This window comes from Capra hircus, chromosome 6 (genome assembly GCF_001704415.2).
Source record: "Capra hircus breed San Clemente chromosome 6, ASM170441v1, whole genome shotgun sequence".
NCBI classification, from domain to species: domain Eukaryota; kingdom Metazoa; phylum Chordata; class Mammalia; order Artiodactyla; family Bovidae; genus Capra; species Capra hircus.
In genome coordinates, this window is record NC_030813.1 from 113159988 (window position 1) to 113186468 (window position 26481).

At 44.3% G+C, this 26481-nt stretch overlaps 1 protein-coding gene across 1 annotated transcript in view; it reads right to left on the reverse strand.

The window, feature by feature from the left end:
* Window positions 1-26481, reverse strand: part of LOC102188844 (epididymis-specific alpha-mannosidase-like) — a 43084-nt gene that overhangs the window by 15149 nt on the left and 1454 nt on the right. The window contains exons 2-7 of the mRNA XM_018049756.1: window positions 26188-26334; window positions 21982-22087; window positions 2699-2871; window positions 2223-2311; window positions 1449-1626; window positions 573-771 (exon numbers count right to left, since the gene is read on the reverse strand). Coding sequence (XP_017905245.1) covers window positions 573-771; window positions 1449-1626; window positions 2223-2311; window positions 2699-2871; window positions 21982-22087; window positions 26188-26334 — 892 coding nt within the window. The remainder of the gene's footprint in view (window positions 1-572; window positions 772-1448; window positions 1627-2222; window positions 2312-2698; window positions 2872-21981; window positions 22088-26187; window positions 26335-26481) is intronic.

A 26481-nucleotide genomic window follows, 5' to 3' on the forward strand; every position in this document is an offset into this window, starting at 1 on the left:
CCCCTGGGATGGCCTGTGGGAAGGGGCCCTGGAGGACTTCAGAGGAGGAGGTAGAGGGATGAGGGCCAAGAAGTCAGGACACAGAATGGAAGGGCTGGAGTGCTGGCCGCCCCTGTGTGCCACTGAGGAAAATCAGGGTCTGGAGAGGCATGCCTTCCACCAGGTCCCTCTGGTTGTCCATGGGGGCAGGCTGGCAGGGCCATTGGGAGCTGAGATCCCTGAAATCACTCTCCTTACCCTGGACACAAAGGTCATGGCATGACGAAGTCCCCACAGGGCATGACCAACCCCCGCCAGTGCCCCAGCGGAAACCAAGGCTGCCTCTGGACATCACTCAAGCCTCTCTTGTGAAAGAAAGGAACCGGCAAAGGAACAGTGGACAACACTGAGCCCGCCTGTATCTGTCCCCACCCCAGGTGGTCCACAGGAGGCAGGCGGGTGAGGGAGGGCTGTCTGACCCAGTGGCCCTGTGGGCTCCACCGGCAGAGCTGAGGAGACTGGGAAACCACATGTCACTGCTTTGGTGACATCTCCCTTGCACCGAATCCCTCCCTACCCCCAGAGGCTCCTACCCGAGGAATAGGGCAGGAAGTCGCGGTGGTCTCGGACCTGCCAGGAGACTTGGTCAGAGTGCACAGCCCGGAAATAGTCGCCGAGCGTGGCATACTCCACTGATAAATTGAACTCCAATGAGTGACTATTGATGTACTCCATTACAATGTCCATGTTGGTGAATTGCAGCGAGGCATTGAAGAACTGCCTGTCACATCCCTGCAGCCAGGGGACAGAAGCAACGCCCAGCCCTTCTGGGTAAAGAGCCCAGCCTGAATAGGGATAGCATCTCTTCATCTGCAGGATGGCCCCCCTCTCCGCATGGTGGACACTGACCCTGCACGGGGCTCACAAGCTCTCTCCTCTGGGAGCACAGCAGGCGCTCCATCCAGTTTGGCTGGGACAACAATGGTGACTGGGTGTCCGGCACTGTCCCATGAGGGTGTCTTTCATTATAAGACAAATTCAGCCAATGGAGCAGGTCCTGTCATCATCCCCATTTCACAGAAGAGGAAAGTGAGGCTCAGATTGTCCAAGTCTCACAGCCCCTGAGTAGGGAACCAGGATTCAGGCCGAAGCCTCTGCTCCCAACATTGAGAATGGGAAAGGAGGGGAGAGCTGGGGAGGAGCTGGAGCCTGTGTAAAGGAGGGACTGCCATGGAGGCAGAGACTGTGGGGATGATCCAGGCTTGGGGGAGAAGCCGGTAGACTGGGTGAGGACTTGGGGTGAAGGGAAGGAGGACTGAGCTGGAGTTGGGATGGCCCACTGCCTGAATGGACACTGGAATGGTTAGAGGTGGACACACAGTCTTGGGAGGAGCCAAGTGCTGGGGTCAGACCGAAGAGAGCAACACCTGCACAGAGTTGAGGAACCAGGGCCAGGGACCCCAACTTACCCAGGGCCAGAGGACATGTGGTGTCCGGAACCAGGTGGCTCGAGCCAACGCATTCTTCACCAGGAGACTGGTAAATATTTGGATGTTGTCCTTGGTGACAGGGATTTGCATTTGGAGGTACATGTCATCCGGGGATGTACCTGGGAAGATGGCCTCGCCATCCCAGTTAAATCCCTCACTAAGGGAGAGAGGAGCATTAGGGGGCCCTGCCCTGAACATGGCAGCAGCACAAGGGCGGGGAGGCAGGCAGGGCTCAGGGAGGCCAGAGCATCGAGGCCTCCGTCTCCCACCAGGGGCTGGACAGTGTGGTGACGGGCAGACGAGAGCTGTGTGGGCAGAAGATGCCCCTGTGTGAGCCCTGTGGGCACTTGGGCAGCTCACCCTGATCCTGCAGGGCACCCAGAACCTGCTAGTGAGTCCCCCTTGCCTCTTCTGTCAGCTGCTGCTTCATCCCACCTCCTCTGCTCAGGGGGGCTCAGCCCCCACCCACAGCCCCCCAGGAATAGAGGGCAGAGGGACTGGACGCAGGGCCCCCCACCAGACAGCCCACAGGAGGGCTGGTGCCAGAACTCGGAAGTTTTGACTCAATCCCCTGAGCCACTCCAGCTGCCCCATGGCTGCTACCATGGGACCTTGGCTGGGTGTCCAGGCCTAAGTTATTCTTTCTGTAAGATGCGTGCTCAGTGCGTGCCCTCAGGGCTGGCCATGAAGGGCATGGCTGAGGTGGTCCAGGGAGGGTGCTGGGATGGGGACTGGCCTGAGGCAGGTGCTCACGAGCAGTAGCTGAACTGGTCCAGGACATGTGTGAAGATTTCCTGCTGCGCCGACAGGGATCTGGACCCTCGCCACACGAACTGCAGCTCCTACAAACCCGGAAGGAACAGGGTGAGGGTCCAGGGGCGACACGGCTGCCGGTTCCCCTCCGCAGGCCCCACCTGAGTCTCCTCTCTGCACTCACTGCTCTCAGGGATTAAGGGTCAAGATACCCCTCTGCTGCCCCCTCCTCAAGGTTCCCCCTGACCTCCCAAAGCCACAGGAGGCAGAGGAATCGGCCCTCCAGATGCTGCCTGTCTGCACCTTCATCTGACCCTCCTCAGGGCAGGACTCTCTGCCAGGACCTGCCAGGCTGTCTCTAACTCAGCTTGAATATCCCCAGACATGGGGAGCTCATCACCATCACTAAAGGTACAGCGGCTTTTTCCAGTTCTGATGGTGAGAAAGTAGATGAGTAGATGCGGCCCACCACTCACCCGGTTATCCTGCATGGCCTTCTTCAGGTTGTAGTCGATCCTGGAGATGACATGGGCATTGAAGCCCGCCAGGGCAAACAGGGTAGGGGTCGTGGAGGATGCACCAAATGGGTCCACCTGCCAGGAGAACTGTGGCCGGACCCCAAATGTTTCATAGAGAAACCCATGTCCTTCTGCAAAGAGATAAGTTTTGTCACTCCCTCAGGGCCCTGTGCCCTTCTCCAGGGCTGAGATGCCACCTAACAGGCAAGGAGGGGTTTTGAAATAGATGGTAATATTAGGACTTCTTCCCAGAATCATTGGTCTATTCACATCTTAATGCATGATTTATAAGCCAGCCCATAGAAGCACGAAGCAGGTGACTGCGGAAAGTCCCAAATTTGATATGCCATTGATTCCAGCTCCCCAAGGGTTTCCCCTCAATATAATCTCATCTCTGGCCAACCCCCCACCACATCTTGGCTACACATACACTGGCCTGGTCACACTCACATGGGCTATCTTGGCTGTTGTCTGCCCTTTATGGCTCACTGCTTCTACTGCGGTCAGGACTGTGCTCAGGAATGCACACAGGCACACGAAAGACGGATGCTTCCCCTAGGAGCCCGAGCTTGGGAAACATTCTGGGGAAACTGCTCTGCTCCACCCCGGATGGCATCAGAGGAAAGGGCCAGTCAAACAAAGGTTTTGGTGGTGTGGAACTACAGCAGCCTGGGATGCTATCAGGTCTACCCCCTGCGCATCTCCACCCCGCCTCAGTGGTAGAACCGAGAGGGACGAGGGAGATGCCTGCGTCGGTAAGGGACTGACAAAGTCTGATCAGGGAAGGAAACCTTTGGGGGACAGTCTGCATACACCCCCATCTAGAGCAGGGAAGGACGCCTCTGGTGGAAAAACAAAAAAAAAAACATGTTTGTGGATGGCGCTTTTTTCTCTCTACAGATGGGAGCTAGCAGTTCCAGAACCACTCCCTTAAACTGTTTTTTTGTTTTGTTTTGTTTTGTTTTGTTTTTAATGCTGGGAGAAGTTGATCCTCAGATCAGATCAGATCAGTCACTCAGTCATGTCCAACTCTTTGCGACCCCATGAACTGCAGTACGCCAGGCCTCCCTGTCCATCACCATCTCCCAGAGTTCACTCAGACTCACGTCCATCGAGTCTGTGATGCCATCCAGACATCTCATCCTCGATCGTCCCCTTCTCCTCCTGCCCCCAATCCCTCTCAGCTTCAGAGTCTTTTCCAATGAGTCAACTCTTCACATGAGGTGGCCAAAGTACTGGAGCTTGAGCTTTAGCATCATTCCTTACAAAGAAATCCCAAGGTTGTTCTCCTTCAGAATGGACTGGTTGGATCTCCTTGCAGTCCAAGGAACTCTCAAGAGTCTTCTCCAACACCACAGTTCAAAAGCGTCAATTCTTCGGCTCTCAGCCTTCTTCACAGTCCCACTCTCACATCCATATATGACCACAGGAAAAACCATAACCTTGACTAAATGGACCTTAGTCGGTAAAGTAATGTCTCTGCTTTTGAATATACTATCTAGGTTGGTCATAACTTTTCTTCCAAGGAGTAAGTGTCTTTTAATTCCATGGCTGCAGTCAACATCTGCAGTGATTTTGGAGCCCCAAACAATAAAGTCTGACACTGTTTCCTCTGTTTCCCCATATATGTCCCATGAAGTGATGGGACCAGATGCCATGATCTTCGTTTTCTGAATGTTGAGCTTTAAGCCAACTTTTTCACTCTCCTCTTTCACTTTCATCAAGAGGCTTTTTAGCTCCTCTTCACTTTCTGCCATAAGGGTGGTGTCATCTGCATATCAGAGGTTATTGATATTTCTCCCAGCAATCTTGATTCCAGCTTGTTTCTTCCAGTCCAGCATTTCTCATGATGTACACTGCATATAAGTTAAATAAGCAGGGTGACAATATACAGCCTTGACATACTCCTTTTCCTATTTGGAACCAGTCTGTTGTTCCATGTCCACTTCTAACTGTTGCTTCCTGACCTGCATACAGATTTCTCAAGAGGCAGGTTAGGTGGTCTGGTATTCCAATATCTCTCAGAATTTTCCACAGTTTATTGTGATCCACACAGTCAAAGGCTTTGGCATAGTCAATAAGGAAGAAATAGATGTATTTCTGGAACTCTGTTGCTTTTTCCATGAGCCAGTGGATGTTGGCAATTTGATCTCTGGTTCCTCTGCCTTTTCAAAAACCAGCTTGATCCTCAGAGGTTAGGAAAACATGCCTGATCTTCTTCTGTGATATTGAATGGTCATGTTATCCTATGAAAGATGGGGAATTCTGGGCATTTGAAGGGTCTCTTAACGATGATACTATTTTATAACTAGACCGGTTCTGAAGAAAACAAGAGAAATGGGTAGAAATGCCATCTGTCTTGCTCTTTATCTCTCTGTGAGACATTCCAGACTTGTGTCCTATGGGTACAGATTTAAGATGTGAAGCCTACAGCTCCCTCCTGTTCTCTTACTTTGCCTCTGTATCTGGGGCTCCAAATGAACAGGCTGAGAATCAGGGCACCTTTCTAGGAGGGGTTGCCTCAGTCTCAGTAGAATATTTAGAGGATCCAAAAGGTACATGGAAGGCTTTATGGGACTAACTTTTCCTTATGACCTTATTTGGTGAGATGTAATGCAAGGAGATCCAACCAGTCCATTCTAAAGGAGATCAGCCCTGGATGTTCTTCAGAAGGAATGATGCTAAAGCTGAAAATCCAGTACTTTGGCCACCTCATGGGAAGAGTTGACTCATTGGAAAAGACTGGTGCTTGGAGGTATTGGGGGCAGGAGGAAAAGGGGACGACAGAGGATGAGATGGCTAGATGGCATCACTGACTCGATGGACATGAGTTTGAGTGAACTCCAGGAGACGGTGATGGACAGGGAGGCCTGATATGCTGTGATTCATGGGGTCACAAAGAGTTGGACATGACTGAGTGACTGAACTGAAATGAATACATGTCTTAGGACAGATGCTGACTCCTGACTCAAGAGCTTGAGTTTTGGGGGAAGTTACTACTTTTGGAGATGAGTAGCTTAAGGTAAGGAGAAAGTGGGAACACGAAATAGCCCTCCTCCCTACTTGCAACCAAGCAGTTCCCATAACAGACTCTCTTTGCTGGATGTATTCGCGCAGGACTCAAGCGAGTGTGCGCTGACTTTTAAATATGCTAAGTTGGCTGACAGAACAGGGAGGGAAGGAAACTCCTGGTAAATTCCTAGTAATTATGGGAGGCTCTCTACACATTTACTGATGTTGACCCTGAAAGTTCAGATGGAGAAATGGTCCTTAAAAATAGATTCCTCACTCAGTCAGCTCCAGATATCTGCCATAATTTAATAAAACAGGCGTTTGGACCAAATCAGTCTTTAGAAAAACTGTTGCAGTTGGCTCAGACAGTATGTTATGGCAGAGAAGATGAGGATGAAAATACGAAAAAAAGAGCCAGGCAGAAGACTGATGCCCCAACAATGGCTGTTAGACCTGCTCTGAAACTGCCTGAGAAAAATGCCCAGACGGACCCAGGTAAAAAGGGATGGGCTTGCTATTACTGTGGAAAGGACAGACATCTCAAGAAGGATTGCCCTCAGGCATCTAAGCTGCCTTCAGCTCCATGTCTAGTCTGCAAAGGAACATACTGGAAAAGAGACTGCTTTCTGAGGTGTAGGCCCCAGGGATCATGACTGAAGGTGTCTTGGGCCCCACACAAGCTCCCCTCCTAATTACACCTGAGGAACTCAAGGTATTAATAACTGCGAAGGGCCAATCAGTCGATTTCTTTTGGAAACAGGAAAATTTCTCTGTGCACACTGAAGACCTCATCCAGTTTCCTCCCAGTCCACTACTGTAATGGGACTGTCAGGACAAGTCATATGCTATTATTTCAGTCATTCTTTAAGCTGTAACTGAGACTCGGTGCTGTTTTCTCACAAGTTTCTGATTGTGATGAAGTCTCCCTCACCCCTTCTGGGGAGAATATACTGAACAACGTCCAGGCCTCTGTTTTCGCGCATATGGAGCTTTCTCTTTCTCTCCCATTAGTTAAACAAAATGTAAATCTCAAAGTGTGGGCTGACGGAAAAACTGTGTGTTGAGCACAAAATGCTATTCCTGTCTTTATCAAGCTCAAAGACTCTCACCCATTTCCACATCAAAAATAGTGCCCACCAATGCCCAAAGTTAAGGAAGGTTAAAGCCAATCATTAAAAATGTACAGGAACAAGGACTATTAATTCCCTGTAACAGTCCATACAATACTTTCATTTTAGATGTAAATAAACTCAAATGATAAATGGAGACTTGTTCAGTTCAGCTCAATTCAGTCGCTCAGTCATGTCTGACTCTTTGCGACACCATGAACTGCAGCACGCCAGGCCTCCCTGTCCTTCACCAACTCGCAGAGTCCACCCAAACCCACGTCCATCGAAATCGTGATGCCATCCAACCATCTCATCCTCTGTCATCCCCTTCTCCTTCTGCCCTCAATCTTTCCCTGCATCAGGGTCTTTTCAAATGAGTCAGCTCTTCACATCAGGTGGCCAAAGGATTGGAGTTTCAGCTTTAGCATCAGTCCTTCCAGTGAACACCCAGGACTGATCTCCTTTAGGATGGACTGGTTGGATATCCTTGCAGTCCAAGGGACTCTCAAGAGTCTTCTCCCACACTACAGTTCAAAGGCATCAATTCTTTGGGGCTCAGCTTTCTTTATAGTCTAACTCTCACATCCATACATGACCACTGGAAAAACCAGAGCCTTGACTAGACAGCGCTTTGTTGGCAAAGTAATGTCTCTGGTTTTTAATATGCTGTCTGGGTTGGTCATAACTCTGCTTCCAAGGAGTAAGCATTTTTTAATTTCATGGCTGCAGTCACCATCTGCAGTGATTTTGGAGCCCAGAAAAATAAAGTCAGCCACTGTTTTCACTGTTTCCCCTTCTATTTGCCATGAAGTGATGGGACAGGATGCCATGATCTTCGTTTTCTGAATGTTGAGCTTTAAGCCAACTTTTTAACTCTCTTCTTTCATTTTCATCAAGAGGCTCTTTAGTTTCTCTTCACTTTCTGCCATAAAGATGGTGTCATCTGCACCTGAGGTTATTGATATTTCTCTCAGCGATCTTGATTCCAGCTTGTGCTTCCTCCAGCCCAGCATTTCTCATGATGTACTCTGCGTATAAGTTAAATAAGCAGGGTGACAATATACAGCCTTGTACACTTTTTCATATTTGACTTCTTCAAGATATACAAATAATAAGTGTCTAATCCTTATATTTTATTGTCTAAAATTTCTGAAGGAGAAATATTTTTCAGTCATTGATTTGATTGATAATTTTTAGAGTTAAACCTATATTAAGTCATCCCCTACCTATGACACTAAGACAAGAGAGGATTTTTAGGAATCAGGCAACTGCCCCATTTGGATTCTGGGTTATGCAGAACTTGCCTGGCCTTTATACTAACTTACAACTGAGACTCAGCAGGTCCAAACTGAGAAGCTGGTTTGGTCCCCAGAAACTCAAAAGGCTTTTAAGACTCTTTAAACTGCTCTCTGGCAGGCTCCCACTTTGAGCTTACCCACAGGATCAGAGTTTAATCCCTTTGTTACTGAAAAAGAGGCCATGGCTGCATTGCTTAAAGGATAATTGACACTACTGTTTTGCTGTTGTGGCCCAGCCCCAGCAGGATCCAGGGGTACCCTCAGGGGAGACAACGTTGGCGAGAGAGATTTAGAAAGAGATAAAGAAAGAATGTTGCAGATAAGAAAATAGAGGAGAGAAAGAGAAAACCAATAAAGCCCCAGCACAGGACTTGTTCTGTTCACGTAGACCACAGGCACCCTCTTGATGGGGAGAAGGTGCAGAGCACCTTCTTGAGAGGGTCTTAGAAGCCTGGGCAGGAAAGTGAACTCAGAGAGCCTCTACACTCCAAGGGATCAGCCTGAAATAGAAAGGGAGAGAGAAAAAATGACATGGGGTGACCAAGCTTCGGTGAGCGAGGCCGGTAACTTTATTTTCAAAAGGAACTTTTATACCTTGACTTGTACGTAGAGGGAAATGAAAGATGCGAAGTCATGCAGAGTCAGCCCAAACATTACATCTGTTTTGTCTTTATCAAAATCAGGACTTTTTCTGTATACCTTTTCTATAAACAATGTTGTGTACATTATCTTCTGGCCTTGGAGGCCTGTGGACATTTTATGACCCTCTTTTAATAAAGGCTGCTCAACCAGAAAACTTATATTCCCTTAAAGTGTTTTTTCTTTATATTTTTAATCTATGTCAGCCTCAGAAAGTATTAAACAGAGTTACATCTTCACGGAGCAAAGGTGCAGTGAGTTACAACAAAGAAAGAACCAGTTAGCTCAAAGGTCTGATGTGGTTAATTCCAAGGCTACTATTTGTTTTTCTTACATCCCAACTATGTTAACTAATGCACAGCCAGGTGCACAGTGGATAAGGGATATGGGAACTTGGCAGCAAGCATTGGCTCAGCAATGAAATCCTACACCAGCACTACTCTAATAGTTTTTAACTCTTCAAAAGGCTCTATATTTTAGAATGTTTTAGGCTTCCCGTGTCTCTCACAGTTGGGAGGCTGTAAACAATCACATGCATAGCTGCAAGAGTCTGGATAAACCAGCCAAGCAAGCTAGAATGCCAACAAAAGGGGTTTGAATTGAAATATTCCTTTCATGCCCAAGAGACTTATCAACTAGAGCCCTAAGTTGATTTTTTCCAGAGAAAGGTGGTCGGAGATAGCCCCCTATTAATGTCAGAAGAGTTGGTGAAAGGCACAAAATAGTAAGACAGATTCTGGTTTGGGGGTAGATGCTCGAGCAGGTCTAGGGGGTCTCTCAAGTCCTGATCAGCCTTGCTCATCAGGTCCCTTCCACATGACCTTGTCATGGGAGGGATCTCCCATGCTGGCTCCCGGCATTTCCCTAAACCTAAAGCTCCTAAGCTTATTAATAGACAAAATCTTACTGTACTGACTTCTCATGACGTAAGTGGGATCTTAAACTCTAAATCTCAGAGTGACAATGGCTCCATCTTTAAAACTACTGTAACTCAAGTGGTGTCAAAAGTTCTAGGAATAGAATACCACTTCACTGTTCCTGGAGACCCCAATCTTCAGAAAAAGTTGGAAAAGCTAATGACATTATTAAGAGGCATCTGTGTAGGAAACTCAGAAACATGAGACAGTTGGTTTAATGTTCTCCCTGTAGCTTTAATGAGGGCTCAAACTCCCCCTAAGAAGAAGGACCTGTCTCTATGACGGACCGTTTTTGTGCACAGATATTGTCATAGACCCTGAAGCCTTAAAATTAACTGTGTGACTCAGCTTTCAACTTGTCAACCTCCTCATCAATTGAGGGCTCCCCATGGTGGGTTTCTCTGCTTCAAGGAAAAGACTTTCTTCAACTCTTCTTCATCTGATGACATCAAAAAATTCTAAGAAGGACTGATAAAACATATTGACCTTAACTGTGGACATAATGTAACTTTTAATTTTGATTATGTTTTAACTTGGTTTAATGCCTGTTTTGCCTTATATCTGTTACTGTTAAATGGGATTTGTTTCTAACTGTCTGAAAGCTGAGTTGGGCTCAACTCTTTGAATTCCCTTGGACTGCTCATATCAGGCTTCCCTGTCTTTCACTGTCTCCCAGAGTTTGCTCAAACTCATGTCCATTGAGCTGGTGGTGCTGTCCATCATCACATTCTCTGTTGCCCTTTTCTCCTCCTGCCCTCAATCTTTCCCAGCATCAGGGTCTTTTCCAATGAGTTGGCTCTTCAGATCCGGTTGCCAGAGTACTGGAGTTTCAGCTTCAGCATCAGTCCTCCAAAAGAACATTCAGGGTTGATTTCCTTTAGACTTGACTGGTTTCATCTCCTTGCTGTCCAAGGGACTCACAAGAGTCTTCTCCAACACCACAGTTTGAAAGCACAAATTCTTCAGCCTCCAGCCTTCTCTAATTCCCTCAGCCATACATGACTACTGGAAAAACCATAGCTTTGGCTATATGGACTTTTGTCAGCAATGTGATGTCTCTGATTCTTAATATTCTGTCTATTTGTCATAGCTTTTATTTCAAGAAGCAAGTGTCTTTTAATTTCATGGTTGCAGTCACCTTTGGCAGTGATTTTGGAGCCGAAGAAAATAATCTGTCACTCTTTTCCATTGTTTCCCCATCTATTTGTCATGAAGTGTTGGGACTGAATGCCATGATCTTAAGTTTGGGAATGTTGAGTTTTAGGCCAGCTTTTTCACTCTCCTCTTTCATTTTCATCAAGAGGCTCTTTGCTGCTGCTGCTGCTAAGTTGCTTCAGTCATGTCTGACTCTGTGCTACCCCATAGACGGCAGCCCACCAGGCTCCCCCATCCCTGGGATTCTCCAGGCAAGAATACTGGAGTGGGTTGCCATGTCCTTCTCCAATAAGAGGCTCTTTAGTTCCTCTTCATTTTCTGCAATAAGGGTGGTGTCATCTGTGTTTCAGGGTTACTGATATTTCTCCCTGCAATCTGATTCCAGCTTGTGCTTCATCCAGCCTGGTATGCATGATGCATTCTGCATATGAATTACATGAGCAGGGTGTCAATATACAGCCTTGGTGTACTCCTTTGTCAATTTGGAACCAGTTTGTTGTTCCATGTCTGGTTCTATCGGTTGCTTCTTAACCTACATACAGGTTTCTCAGGAGGCAGGTAAGGTGGTCTGGTATTCCCATCTCTTGAAGAGTTTTCTGTTTCCTATAATCCACACAGTCAAAAGACTTAGCCTAATCCATGAGATAGATGTAAGTGTTTTCCTGGAATTCTCTTGCTGTTTCTATGATCCAAAGGATGTTGGCAATTTGACCTCTGCTTCCTCTGCCTTTTCTAAATCCAGGTTGAATATCTGGAAGTTCTTGGTTCATGTACTATTGAAGTCTAGCTTGAAGGATATTGACTGTTATCTTGCTACATGTGAAATTAGAGCATGGTAGTTTCAACTTTCTTTGGCATTACCCTTCTTTGGGATTGGAATAAAGGCTGACTCTTTCCAGCCTTGTGGCCATTGCTGAATTTTCCAAATGTGCTGGTCTATTGAGTCAGCACTTTAACAGCATCATCTTCTAGGATTTTAAATAGATCAGCCGGAATTCCATCACCTTTACTAGCTTTGTTTATACTACGCTTCCTAAGGCCCATTTGACTTCACAGTGCAGAATGTCTGGCCCTAGGTGAGTGACCACACCATAGTGGTTATCCAGGTCATCAAGACTTCTTTCTCCAGTTCCTTTGTGTATTCTTGCTACATCTTTAATCTCCTCTATTTCTGCTAGTTCCTTGTCATTTCTTTCCTTTGTGTGCCAATCTTTTTGCATGAAATGTTCCCTTGGTATCTCCAATTTTCTTGAAGAGAGCTCTAGTCTTTTTTATTCTGTTGTTTTCCTCTATTTCTTTGCTTAAGAAACCTTTCTTGTATCTCTCCTTGCTATACTTTGGAGCTCTGCATTCAGAAGGACATATCTTTTCATGAAATCTGCATTCAGATGGGCACATCTTTCCATTTCTTCTTTGCCTTTCACTTCTCTTCTTTCCTAATCTATTTGTAAGACCTCCTCAGGCAACCATTTTTTGTGGTGCATCTCTTTTTCTTGAGGATGGTTTTTGTAACTACCACCTGTACAATGCTATATATTGAGCCTGCAGGATGGGTACAATCACAATATAATGAAATGCCATCCCCGTGGGGTAAGGTTCTCCACGAACTGGGGAACAGTAATACCAAAGAAGCCCTCCCACTTCTGTGAAGCTTCTCAACCACATGTCATGCTTCTCAGTCTGGGGAACCAACAAAGGACCTGGAAATCCCCAGGAAATCTGACCTTGAAGGCCAGTGGCATTTGATTATCAGACTTCTACAGAAATGGGGGGAACAGATACTCCAGTCTTGAAAGACCCAGACAAAATCTTGCACACACAGAGGCCTCCAGGAAAGGAGCAGTAACCCTACAGGACGCTGAGCCAAACTACCTTTTAATGTTGGAGGGTCTCCTGGGAGGCCTGGGTCAGCCAGGGTTCACTTCAGAGGCAGAGGCACTGAGAGCCACAGTCCTAGAAGGTCCCCCTTGCTGTAAATCCTCTTGGAGGTTGCCATTAACCCTACCATAGACCCTGTAGACTGCAGTGCTTGGTCACTTCAGGCCAAACAACTATCAGGAAGGGAGTGCAACCCTACTCATCAGCAAATAATTGGATTGAAGCTTTACTGAGCAAAGATCTGCCCCCTGGAGCAAGATCCAGTTTTCCCCACTGTCAGTCCCTGCCATCAGGCACCTTACCCAAGCCTCTTGGCCTCTTTCATCAGAAGACACAGAAAAAGCAAGAAGAGCCACAGTTCCACAGTGGCTAGAACAAAAACCACATTACAGAAAGTTAATCAGGATGAAAAGGAAGAAAGATATGTCCCAGAATAAGGGAGAAGATAAAACCTCAGAAAGACAACTAAATAAAGTGGAGATAGGCATCCTTCCAGAAAAAGAATTCATAATAATGATAGTGAAGATGATGCAAGATCTTGGGGAAATAATGGAGAAGAGGCAAGAAATGTTTTCCAAATACCTAGAACTAAAGAACAAACAGTGATGAATAATACACTAGAATAATCGCAGAATGACTGAGGAAGAAGAATGGGAAAATGACCTGGAGGACAGGATGGTGGAAAACACTACCACAGAACAGAATATAGAAAAATGAATGAAAAGAAATGAAGGTAGCTTAAGACACCTCTGGGACATGATTAAATGCAGCAAAATTTGCATTATATGGGTCCCAGAAGGAGATGAGAGAGAGTCCCAGGAAGGATAAACCCAAAGAGGAGCACACCAAGATACATGGTAATCAAACTGACAAAAATTAAAGACAAAGATAAAATATTAAAAGCAACAAGGGAAAAACAACAAATAACATATCAGGAAACTCCCATCAGGCTATCAGCTGATTTCTCAACAGAAACTCTGCAAGCCAGAAGGGAATGGAATGATACATTTAAAGTGATGAATGGGAAGAAACTACAACCAAGAATACTCTACCAGCAAGACTCGCCTTCAGATTTGATGGAGAAATTGAAAGCTTTCCAGACAAGCAAAAGTGAAGAGAATTTAGCACCATCAAACCAGCTGGTTTTTTTAATTGGAGGCTAATTACTTTACAATATTACAGTGGTTTTGTCATATATTCACATGAATCAGCCATGGGTGTACATGTGTTCCCCATCCTGAGCCCCCCTTCCACTTCCCTCCCCATCCCATCCCTCTGGGTCATCCCAGTGCACCAGCCCTGAGCACCCTGTCTCATGCATCAAACCTGAACTGGCGATCTGTCTCACATATGATAATATACATGATTTAGCGCTATTCTCTCAAACCATCCCAGCCTTGCCTTCTCCCACAGAGTCCAAAAGACTGTTTTATACACCTGTGTCTCTTTTGTTGTCTCGCATATAGAGTTGTCATTACCATCTTTCTAAATTCCTTATACATGCGTTAGTATACTGTATTAGTGTTTTCCTTTCTGGCTTACTTCACTCTGTATAATAGACTCGTTTCATCCACCTCATAAGAACTGATTCAAATGTATTCTTTTTAATGGCTGAGTACTACTCCATTATGCATATGTACCACAGCTTTCTTATCCATTCATCTGTTGATGGACATCTAGGTTCCTTCCATGTCCTGGCTGTTGTAAACAGTGCAGCAATGAACATTGGGGTACACGTGTCTCTTTCAATTCTGGTTTCCTTGGTGTGTATGCCCAGCACTGGGTTTGCTGGGTGGTATAGCAGTTCTATTTCCAGTTTTTTAAGGAATCTCCATGCTGTTCTCCATAGTGGCCGTACTAGTTTTCATTCCCACCAACAGTGTAAGAGGGTTCCCTTTTCTCCATACCCTCTCTAGCATTTATTGTTTGTAGATTTTTTGATAGCAGCCATTCTGACTGGCGTGAAATGGTACCTCATTGTGGTTTTGATTTGCATTTCTCTGATAATATGTGATGTTGAGCATTGTTTCATGTGTTTGTTAGCCATCTGTATGTCTTCTTTGGAGAAACGTCTGTTTAATTTTCTGGCCCATTTCTTGATTGGGTCGTTTATTTTCCTAGAATTAAGCTGCAGGAGTTGCTTGTATATTTTTGAAATTAGTTGTTTGTCAGTTGCTTCATTTGCTACTATTTTCCCCCATTCTGAAGGCTGTCTTTTCACCTTGCTTATAGTTTCCTTCATTGTGCAAAAGCTTTTAAGTTTAATTAGTTCCCATTTGTTTATTTTTGTTTTTTATTTCTACTACTCTGGGAGATGGGTCATAGAGGATCCTGCTGTGATTTATGTCGGAGAGTGTTTTGCCTATGTTTTCCTCCTGGAATGTTATTGTTTCTGGTCTCACGTTTAGATCTTTAATCCATTTTTAGTTTATTTTTGTGTATAGTGTTAGAAAGTATTCTAGTTTCATTCTTTTACAAGGGGTTGACCAGTTTTCCCAGCACCACTTGTTAAAAAGATTGTCTTTTCTACATTGTATATTCTTGCTTCCTTTGTCAAAGATAAAGTGTCCATAGGTGCATGGATTTATCTCTGGGCTTTCTATTTTGTTCCATTGATCTATGTTTCTGTCTTCGTGCCAGTGCCATACTGTCTTGCTTACTGTATCTTTGTAGTATAGCCTGAAGTCAGGCAGTTTGATTCCTCCAGTTCTATTCTTCTCTCTCAAGATTGCTTTGGCTATTCAAGCCTTTTTGTATTTCCATACAAATTGTGGAATTTCTTATTCTAGTTCTCTGAAAAATACCATTGGTAGCTTGATAGGGATTGCATTGAATCTATAGATTGCATTGAATCTATAGATTGCTTTGGGTAGTATACTCATTTTCACTATATTGATTCTTCCAATCCATGAACATGGTATATCTTGCCATCTATTTGAGTCATCTTTGATTTCTTTCATCAGTGTTTTATAGTTTTCTATATATAGATCTTTTGTTTCTTTAGGTAGATATATTCCTAAGTATTTTATTCTTGTTGTTGCAATGGTGAATGGAACACTTTCTTTAATTTCTCTTTCTGTTTTCTCATTGGTAGTGAATAGGAATGCAAGGGATTTCTGTGTGTTGATTTTATATCCTGAAACTTTACTATATTCATTGATTAGCTCTAGCAATTTTCTGGTGGAGTTGTTCGGGTTTTCTATGTAGAGGATCATGTCACCTGTAAACAGTGAGAGGTTTACTTCTTCTTTTCCAGTCTGGATTCCTTGTATTTCTTTGTCTGCTCTGATTGCTGTGGCCAAAACTTCCAAAACTATGTTGAGTAGTAGTGGTGAGAGTGGAGTGGGCACCCTTGTCTTGTTCCTGACTTTAAGGGAAATGCTTTCAATTTTTCACCATTGAGGATAATGTTTGCTATGGGATTGTCATATATAGCTTTTATTATGTTGAGGTATGTTCCCTCTATTCCTGCTTTCTGGAGGTTTTTTACTCATAAGTGGATGTTGAATTTTGTCAAAGGCTTTCTCTGCATCCATTGAGATAATCATATGGCTTTTATTTTTCAATTTGTTAATGTGGAGTATTACGTTGATTGATTTGTGGATATTGAGGAATCCTTGCATCCCTGGCATAAAGCTCACCTGGTGATGATGTATGATCTTTTTAATGTGTTGTTGGATTCTGCTTGCTTTTGTTAAGGATTTGTGCATCTATGTTCATTGGTGATACTGGCCTGTAGTTTTCTTTTTTTGTGGCATCGTTGTCTGGTTTTGCTATTAGGATGATGGTGGTCTCATAGAAAAGTTTGGAAGTTTACCTTCCTCTGAAGTTTTCTGGAAGAGTTTGACTGGGATAGGTGTTAGCTCTTCTCTAAATTTTTGGTAGAATTCAGCTGTGAAGCAGCCTGGTCCTGGGTTTTTGTTGGCTGGATGATTTCTGATTACAGTTTCAATTTCTATGTTTGTGATGGGTCTGTTAAGGTTTTCTATTTCTTCCTGGTTCAGTTTTGTGAAGTTGTACTTTTCTACTAATTTGTCCATTTCTTTGATGTTGTCCATCATATAGTTGCTGATAGTAGTCTCTTAGGATCCTTTGTATTTCTGTGTTGTCTGTTGTGATCTCTCCATTTTCATTTCTAATTTTGTTGATTTGATTCATCTCCTTTTGTTTTGTGATGAGTCTGGCTAATGGTTTGTCAATTTTCTTTATCATCTCAAAAGCCAGCTTTTAGCTTTGTTGATTTTTGCTACGGTCTCTTTTGTTTCTTTTGCATTTATTTCTGCCCTAATTTTTAAGATTTCTTTACTTCTACTAATCCTGGAGTTCTTCACTTCTTCCTTTTCTAGTTGCTTTAGGTGTAGAGTTAGGTTATTTATTTGATCTTTTTTCTTGTTTCTTGAGGTAAGCCTGTATTGCTATGAACCTTCCCCTTAGCACTGCTTTTACAGAGTCCCATAGGTTTCGGGTTGCTGTGTTTTCATTTTCCTTCGTTTCTATGCATATTTTGATTTCTTTTTTTATTTCTTCTGTGATTCGTTGGTTATTCAGCAGAGTGTTGTTCAGCCTTCATATATTGGAATTTTTAATAGTTTTTCTCCTGTAATTGACATTTAATCTTATTGCATTGTGGTCAGAAAAGATGCTTGGAATGATTTCCATTTTTTTTGAATCTACCAAGACTAGATTTATGGCCCAGGATGTGATCTATCCTGGAGAAGGTTCCATGTGTGCTTGAGAAAAAGGGAAAATTCGTTGTTTTGGGGTGAAATGTCCTATAGATATCAATTAAGTCTAACTGATCCATTGTATCGTGTAAAGTTCGTGTTTCTTTGTTAATTTTCTGTTTAGTTCATCTATGCATAGGCATGAGTGGGATATTAAAGTCTCCCACTCTTGTTGTGTTATTGTTAATTTCCCCTTAGCATTTGCCTTACTCCTATGTTGGGTACATATATATTTATAATTGTTATATCTTCTTCTTGGATTGATTCTTTGATCATTATATAGTGTCCTTCTTTGTCTCTTTTCACAGCCTTTATTTTAAGGTCTATTTTATCTGATATGAGTATTGCTACTCCTCCTTTCTTTTAGTCTCTATTTGCATGGAATATCTTTTTCCAGTCCTTCACTTTCCATCTGTATGTGTCCTTTGTTTTGAGGTGGATCTCTTCTGGACAACATATATAGGGGTCTTCTTTTTGTATCCATTCAGCCAGGCTTTGTCTTTTGGTAGGGTCATTCAACCCATTTACATTTAAGGTAATCATTGATAAGTATGATCCCTTTGCCATTTACTTTGTTGTTTTGGATTCAAGTTAAACACCCTTTCTGTGTTTCCTTTCTAGAGAAGACCCTTTAGCATTTGTTGGAGAGCTCAACCAAACCAGCTTTACAGCAAATGCCAAAGGAACTTCTCTAGGCAGGAAACACAAGGGAAGAAAAAGATCTACAGAAAATAAACCCAAAACAATTAAGAAAATGGTAATTGGATCAAACATATTGATAATCACCTCAAATGTAAATGCATGAAAAATACCAACCTCCACTTACCACGTCAATCTGCTTAACCCACGCAAATAATTTGCTCCTATTTTATATTGTTAGGTTAATCATGTTCCCAGAATCATTTGTAGTTGTAATTATCTTTTATTTTCTCTCTGGCTATTGATTGTGAAAACTGATAAGATCTTTTACCTTTGTGATTATGTAACTTACTCAATACTATTATGTCACGATTATTCAACAGAATTATTATAGAACTGTATATCACCAAAACTACCATTTGATAGAAAAATCTGTAATTACTTTTTAAACTGTAGATATGTATCAGAATTTTCCTGGAATTTTTTTTAATACAAATGACCAATATTGCTTTTATTCTTCCAGAGCTCGAGATATGTTTCTAATGAACCATCATAGTTAAACTGGACTATATGATGAGCTTTTACTTTTATTTGGTTTGTTTCACTTTTGCTATTTAATATTCAGTGCTCCCATTTAATTTAAGAAGAAATTTTCCAATTTCTTCATCTCTTTTTTCTTCTTTTCCACCCTTTATTCAATTGTAGTAGCAATGCTAATGCTTTTGTGTGTGTGTGTATATATATATATATATAATATGCATAACATATACTTATATATCTTAGAATATTCATGAGTTTCTGCCTAAATAAAAATTGTATGACATTTTGATTTCAGTTGTTTGAGTAAGTTTGAATAGAATGCTAGATTTTTAATTTAAAAAATAGATATGCAACAAACAAGAAAGGTGTGCTGTCCAGAACAGGGAACTTCATTTAATACTTCATAATAACCTATAATAAAAAATCATTTCAAGAATAATATGTGTGTGTATGTACACCTGAATCACATTGCTCTGCACCTAAAACACTGTAAGTCAACTGTACCTCAATAATAAATATAATAAGGAAAAAGTAAATAACTTTGTTAAAAAAGACTGAGACCATCACCTGCTGGCAGCATGATTCATGTAAATTTCAGCAGCATTTTTGCCTCATATTCAACCCCCAAGAATGGGGTTTTGTAAGTCTCCCCATCTCCAGGACTGCGACCAGGACTGAAGGAAGGAAGTGTATGCCTTGTTCTTAGAACAGGAGGTCGTCATGAGATGAAGTCAGGGCCCATGTTCTGAGGCTCCCAGGAGCCTGACAGTGTTGGAAATGGAGCCTCAGAGAATCCCCTGGGGAGGATCGAGAGGTCCACAGCCCTTCCTGCCCCAGTGATGGAAACCTGTCTTAGCTTAGATTCTGGCTGCTCTGGTCTGGCTTGCAAGGTCAGCTGTGCGGTGTTCAGGAAGGTGAGCATGGTGGTCTGAGACCAGAGACGAGGAATGGTCATTCTGTAGGTACCGGGAGGAAGACAGCTCAGTGCCCTTTCCCTCCCTCTATGCCCACCAGCCCTGCTCTGGTCAAATCCTGGACTGAGCCCTGGGGACCCAGACAAGAATCAGACACCGGTCACTGCCAGAAGCAAACTGTAGGTCACCATGGAGAGGGGAGGTGCTTGAGCACTGTGGCCCCAGTGGAAGATTCCTGGGCATGAGACTCCATAGGTGAGTCTGGCTGGAAACAACAGGAAACCTTGTACTGAACTACAGGAGGCCATGTCTTAAGGGCAGATCTGGGAAGCAGGAAGCAGAAGGAACAGGAGGAAGGCAGGAGGTGAGGCCTGAGGCTGCATTTTGCAGATGGAGTTTATATGGTCAAACATAAAGATTCCCATGAGCTTATCACTTACATCTAGAAATAAGGCAGTAGAAACTCAGAAGGAAGGAAGCACAGGTTAAAGAGCTGAAAGGAGGGACAGGGTAAGAAAATCCAAAGAGAAAGCCCAGTGCCATGGTGATCTCCTGCACAGGGTCCAACTTTAGTGGAGTGACAATGGGCTAGAGCCCAGCCCACACTGCAGTCAACCTGGCTCTCCCAATGACACTTTGCACGTCTTGTAGCTTCCATCTTAGTGTCTCTTCTACGAAAGAGACTGAGAGCCTGATGCCCTCTGGACACCCTGCCTTCTCGGGTGAGTGAAGTGATGCCTGTGAAAAACACCTGTTAAGTAGAGGAGAATGTGCCCTTCGTGACAGTATGTGTGGTGATGGAGGTTGTGAAGGTGATGGTGGTGCGACAGTGGTGGTGTTAGTAATGCATATGGAAGAGACGATGGTGGTGGTAGTGGTGGTATTGACGATAGCTGTGTTGGTGATGACGGCTGTGGTGACAGTGGTTGTGGTGTTGACAGGGATAATGATGATGTGAATGGAGTTGGTGGTGATGATGATGGTAGTGAGGATGGTATAGGCGGTGGCAACGATTATCAGTTTCCTGTTAACGCTGTTGGCATGGATGATGGCGGTTGTCCAGGGGTGGTACAGTTAGCCCTGGAGGTTTCGGTGGTGCTGCTGGAAGTGATGGTGCCAGAAGAGGTTGGAGTGTTAGACATCACCATGAAGGTGATAGTGCTGGTGATTCTGGTGGTGCTTGTGGTGGTGGAGATAGTGTTGCTGGTGGCAGAGGGGGAAATGTCAGCGGCAGACAAGCTGCTGTTGGTTTTCATGGTGGTGAAGGTGATGAGATTTGGATGATAGTAGAGGTGTTGGTGTTGTGATGGTGTGGATGTAACAGTTAAGAGAGTGCTTGTATGCACTGGTGTTGGAAGCGCTATTGATGTTGGAGGTAAAATGAGAAATGGGGAAATGGGAAATGAATACATTTTCAATAGGTTTCCCATATTTTTCTACATTTGCTTTTTTTTTTTGTCCTCCTTCTCTATAAGAATGGTGTTTAAAAAAATTAATACGCTTTTAATTTTGATGGTGATAGGAATGCGAATAGTGAGAAAGAATGTGGTGGTTTTGGAAGAGGTGCATGATGGGTAGGCTGTGGTAATGGTGGTAATTTTGGTGTTGCTGTTGGAGGTGTTGGTGTTAGAAGTGATGCAATGATGGGCTGAGGTGTTAGTGGCGATGATGGTGGTGCTGGAGGATTCATTATGGACTTGGAGGCAGTGGTATTGGAGGTGGCACAGGTGGAGATAGTCATGGTGACATTGGTAATGGTGGTGGTGGTGATGGTGATGGTGCTGATGTTGGAAGTGTTGGTATAATAGATTATGCGATGACATGCCAAGATGTTAGTGGTGGTGATGGTGGTGTTGGGGCATTCATAACAGACTTGCACGTGCTGGTGTTGGAGGTGATACAGGTGTGAGTATTGCTGGTGGCAGTTGTAATGGTGGCAATGGCAGTGGTGTTGGAGGTGTTGGTATTGGTTGAACAGTTGGCAGGTGAGGTGATGGCAGAGATGGTATCTGACCCTTATTGATCATTGATTAGAGACCCACATGCTGTACTCAATGTGATCTATCTGAATTATTTATATTTAAACTTTATAACACCCCTTTGAGACAGATCATACATCATTATCAAATATTTTTATACAGGAGGCAGCTGAGGCTTATTGAGGCTGCATCACTTGCCCAGTTTCACAGTGTTGGGAGTTAGCAGAGCCAGGAACCAGCCAGGCTGGCTCATCTAAAATCCACACCCTCATCCCCTGTACTCAGGCACACATGGACACACGTCAGTAATCACAGTGTTGACTGGTGACAGTCTCCTGCTGAGGGTGGAAGACAGAGCCCAGGACCAGGGCTCAGACACCCAGTCCCAGCCCCGAAGGAGGCCACAGGGACTCTGGTCTGGGGAAGAATAATCAAACCTGTGAGCTGGAGGATCTGGTCATCAAAGTGGGTCACGGCCTCGTCGTGCATGACCTGGCCTCCGAGGACAAACTCCAGGCGACCTTCAGCCACAAGTTGGCGGACCTTGGCATGGTGGGCAGAGAAAAATGCCACGTTACACCTCCCAGGCTGAACCGTTTTTCTTTGCTGGTCTCATGCTAATGCATCTCCTGGTCCTTCCTTCAGACTCCTCAGCCTCATTTCTTCTGCAAATATCAGGACACTGTCTGTCCTGGTCAGCCCTGTGTCCAGCTCTGAGAACAGCACCTGGCCATGGCTGATGCTTCATCAAGCATATATACAGGTACATATGTTCACAACTTTTGTTTTGAAATAATTTCAAGGTTATGAAAGCATTGCAAGCATTGTAAAAAACACTCCCCTCCCATAAATCTTTCCACAGATTGTTGTTTTTCAGTTGATCAGTCATCTCTGACTCTTTATAACCCCATGGACTGAAGCACTGCAGGCTTCCCTGTCATTCACTATCTCCCAGAGTTTGCTCAGTTGGATGTCCACTGAGTTAGTGATGCCGTCTAAGCTCCTGATCCTCTGTCATCCCCTTCTCCTCCTGCCTTCAATCTTACCCCGCATGAAGGTCTTTTCCAATGAGTTGGCTCTTCTCATCAGGTGGCCAAAAATTGGAGTTTCAGCTTCCCCCAATTATCTCACTGTTAATATAGTTTACCCATTTCCTTAACACTATTTATTTATTTAAATCCAAGATATGGTTTACTTAAACCAATTGAAAATAAACGTTAGCAGCTTCATGTCTCTAATTCCATAGTTCACTAAGTGTTGAGCAAGAAGATCATTATAGCACTTATATAATCACCTAAATCAGGAATTTAATCATGCTACCAATGATTAGTGCACGTTGACATTCTAGGAATCAGTGAACTAAAATGGACTGGATTGGGTGAATTTAACTCAGATGACCATTACATCTACTACTGCAGGCAGGAATCCCTCAGAAGAAATGGAATAGCCATCATGGTCAACAAATCAGTCTGAAATGCAGTACTTGGATGCAATCTCAAAAACAACAGAATGATCTCTGTTCGTTTCCAAGGCAAACCATTCAATATCACAGTTATCCAAGTCTATGCCCCAATCAGTAATGCTAAAGAAGCTGAAGTTGAACGGTTCTATGAAGACCTACAAGACATTTTAGAACTAACACTCAAAAAAGATGTCCTTTTCATTATAGGGGACTGGAATGCAAAAGTAGGAAGTCAAGAAACACCTGGAGTAACAGGTAAATTTGGCCTTGGAATACGGAATGAAGCAGGGCAAAGGCTAAAAGAGTTTTGCCAAGAAAATGCACTGGTCATAGCAAACACCCTCTTCCAACAACACCAGAGAAGACTCTACACATGGACATCACCAGATGATCAACACCGAAATCAGATTCATTATATTCTTTGCAGCCAAAGATGGAGAAGCTCTATACAGTAAACAAAAACAAGACCAGGAGCTGACTGTGGCTCAGATCATGATCTCCTTATTACCAAATTCAGACTTAAATCGAAGAAAGTGGGGAAAACCACTAGACCATTCAGGTATGACCTAAATCAAATCCCTTATGATTATACAGTGGAAGTGAGAAATATATTTAAGGGTCTAGATCTGATAGATAGAGTGCCTCATGAACTATGGAATGAAGTTCATGATATTGTACAGGAGGCAGGGATCAAGACCATCCCCATGGAAAAGAAATGCAAACAAGCAAAATGGCTGTCTGAGGAGGCCTTACAAATAGCTGTGAAAAGAAGAGAAGTGACAATCAAAGGAGAAAAGGAAAGATATTCCCATTTGAATGCAGAGTTCCAAAGAATAGCAAGAAGAGATAAGAAAGCCTTCTTCAGCGATCAATGCAAAGAAATAGAGGAAAACAACAGAATGGCAAAGACTAGAGATCTCTTCAAGAAAATTAGAGATACCAAGGGAACATTTCATGCAAAGATGGGCTCAGTAAAGGACAGAAATGGTATGAACCTAACAGAAGCAGAAGATATTAAGAGGTGGCAAGAATACACAGAAGAACTGTACAAAAAAGATCTTCGTGACCAAGATAATTACGATGGTGTGATCACTCACCTAGAGCCAGGCATCCTGGAATGTGAAGTCAGATGGGCCTTAGGAAGCATCACTATGAACAAAGCTAGTGGAGGTGATGGAATTCCAGTTGAGCTATTTCAAATCCTGAAAGATGATGCTGTGAATGTCCTTCACTCAGTATGCAGCAAATTTGGAAAACTCAGCAGTGGCCACAGGACTGGAAAAGGTCCGTTTTCATTCCAATCCCAAAGAAAGGCAATGCCAAAGAATTGCTCAAACTACTACACAATTGCACTCATCTCACGTGCTAGTAAAGTAATGCTCAAAATTCTCCAAGCCAGCCTTCAGCAATACGTGAACCGTGAACTTCCTGATGTTCAAGCTGGTTATAGAAAAGGCAGAGGAACCAGAGATCAAATTGACAACATCCACTGCATCATGGAAAAAGCAAGAGAGTTCCAAAAAAACATATATTTCTGCCTTATTGATTATGCCAAAGCCTTTGACTGTGTGGATCACAATAAACTGTGGAAAATTCTGAAAGAGATGGAAATACCAGACCACCTGACCTGCCTCTTGAGAAACGTATATGCAAGTCAGGAAGCAACAGTTAGAACTGGACATGGAACAGACTGGTTCCAAATAGGAAAAGGAGTACGTCAAAACTGTATATTGTCACCCTGCTTATTTAACTTCTATGCACAGTACATCATGAGAAATGCTGGGCTGAAGGAAGCACAAGCTGGAATCAAGATTGCCGGGAGAAATATCCATAACCTCAGATATGCAGATGACACCACCCTTATGGCAGAAGTGAAGAGGAACTAAAGAGCCTCTTGATGAAAGTGAAAGAGGAGAGTGAAAAAGTTGGCTTAAAGCTCAACATTCAGAAAACGAAGATCATGGCATCCGGTCCCATCGCTTCATGGCAAACAGATGGGGAAACAGTGGAAACAGTGTCAGACTTTATTGTTTGGGGCTCCAAAATCACTGCAGATGGTGATTGCAGCCACGAAATTAAAAGACGCTTACTCCTTGGAAGAAAAGTTATGACGAAAATAGACAGCATATTCAAAAGCAGAGACATTACTTTGCCAACAATGGTCCATGCAGTCAAGGCTATGGTTTTTCCAGTGGTCATGTATGGATGTGAGAGTTGGACTGTGAAGAAAGCTGAGTGCCGAAGAATTGATGCTTTTGAACTGTGGTGTAGGAGAAGACCTTGAGAGTTCCTTGGACTGCAAGGAGATCTAACCAGTCAATTCTAAAGGAGATCAGTCCTCGGATTTCTTTGAAGGGAATGATGCTAAAGCTGAAACTCCAGTACTTTGGCCACCTCATGCAAAGAGTTGACTCTTTGGAAAAGACTGTGATGCTGGGAGGGATTAAGGCTAGGAGGAAAAGGGGACGACAGAGGATGAGATGGCTGGATGGCATCACTGACTCTATGGACTTGAGTGTGAGTGAACTCCAGGAGTTGGTGATGGACAGGGAGGCCTGGCGTGCTGCGATTCATGGGGTCACAAAGAGTTGGACACAACTGAGTGACTGAACTGAACTGATGCTACCAATGAATTCACATGCAGCTGAAGAGGTCAGTCCCAACCTTGATGACACGGAGAGGGGGAGAGGACCTGACCCTAGACTGTCCCTCCCAGGACCATGGCCTCTGACCCGCTGTGATACAGAGTTGATCAGAAGGTTAATCCACAGGGACTCCTGCACACCTGGATGGTCACTGGCTCCAGTGTACATGGGAGCCACACAGATTCATAAATGAAGTCAGAGGGTGTGGACACAGGGTCACCCTGGTGTGGCCAGGGTCAAAGGTGACCCCATTCACACCAGCTAGTGCCCGGCTGGGTTGCCAGAGCTGCAACTTTTCGGGAGGCACCAGCAAGGTAGGATCATACACAAACTTGTCCCCTGGGCATGGGGTTGAACACAAACTTGTGCTAAATGGACCCTGGGCATAGTTCAGCACGATTGGGGCCTCCTGGTCTATGCAGCCCCGGCCTGGTCACACAGAGTATAACCCAGGAGCTTCCTGCAGAGTTGTCCCTGGGACCTCCAGGGCATCTGCTCTCAGCTGCCTGGCGAGGATCCCCTGAGGGAAGCATTACCTGGCTTTTCTGCCCGTCCGAGGCAACGCCATCCCACCACAGCCGGAAATATTCCTGCTCCACGGCGATGAACCTGCGCTTCTTCTCAAGGGTCAGTTCTTCAACCACGGAGTTGTAGACGTTGGTGACATAAACCTGCATGCTCTCCTAGGGTGGGGAGGGGGAGAGACTGTCACTCCAGATCCGTGGGGGAAACCACAGGGCATGGACCAGGGACCGAGGAGGAACGTCCAGGGAGACACGGTGTCCGGGGGCCACTGGCACTCCCCCCAAGCCTGTCCAGGCTCTGCAATC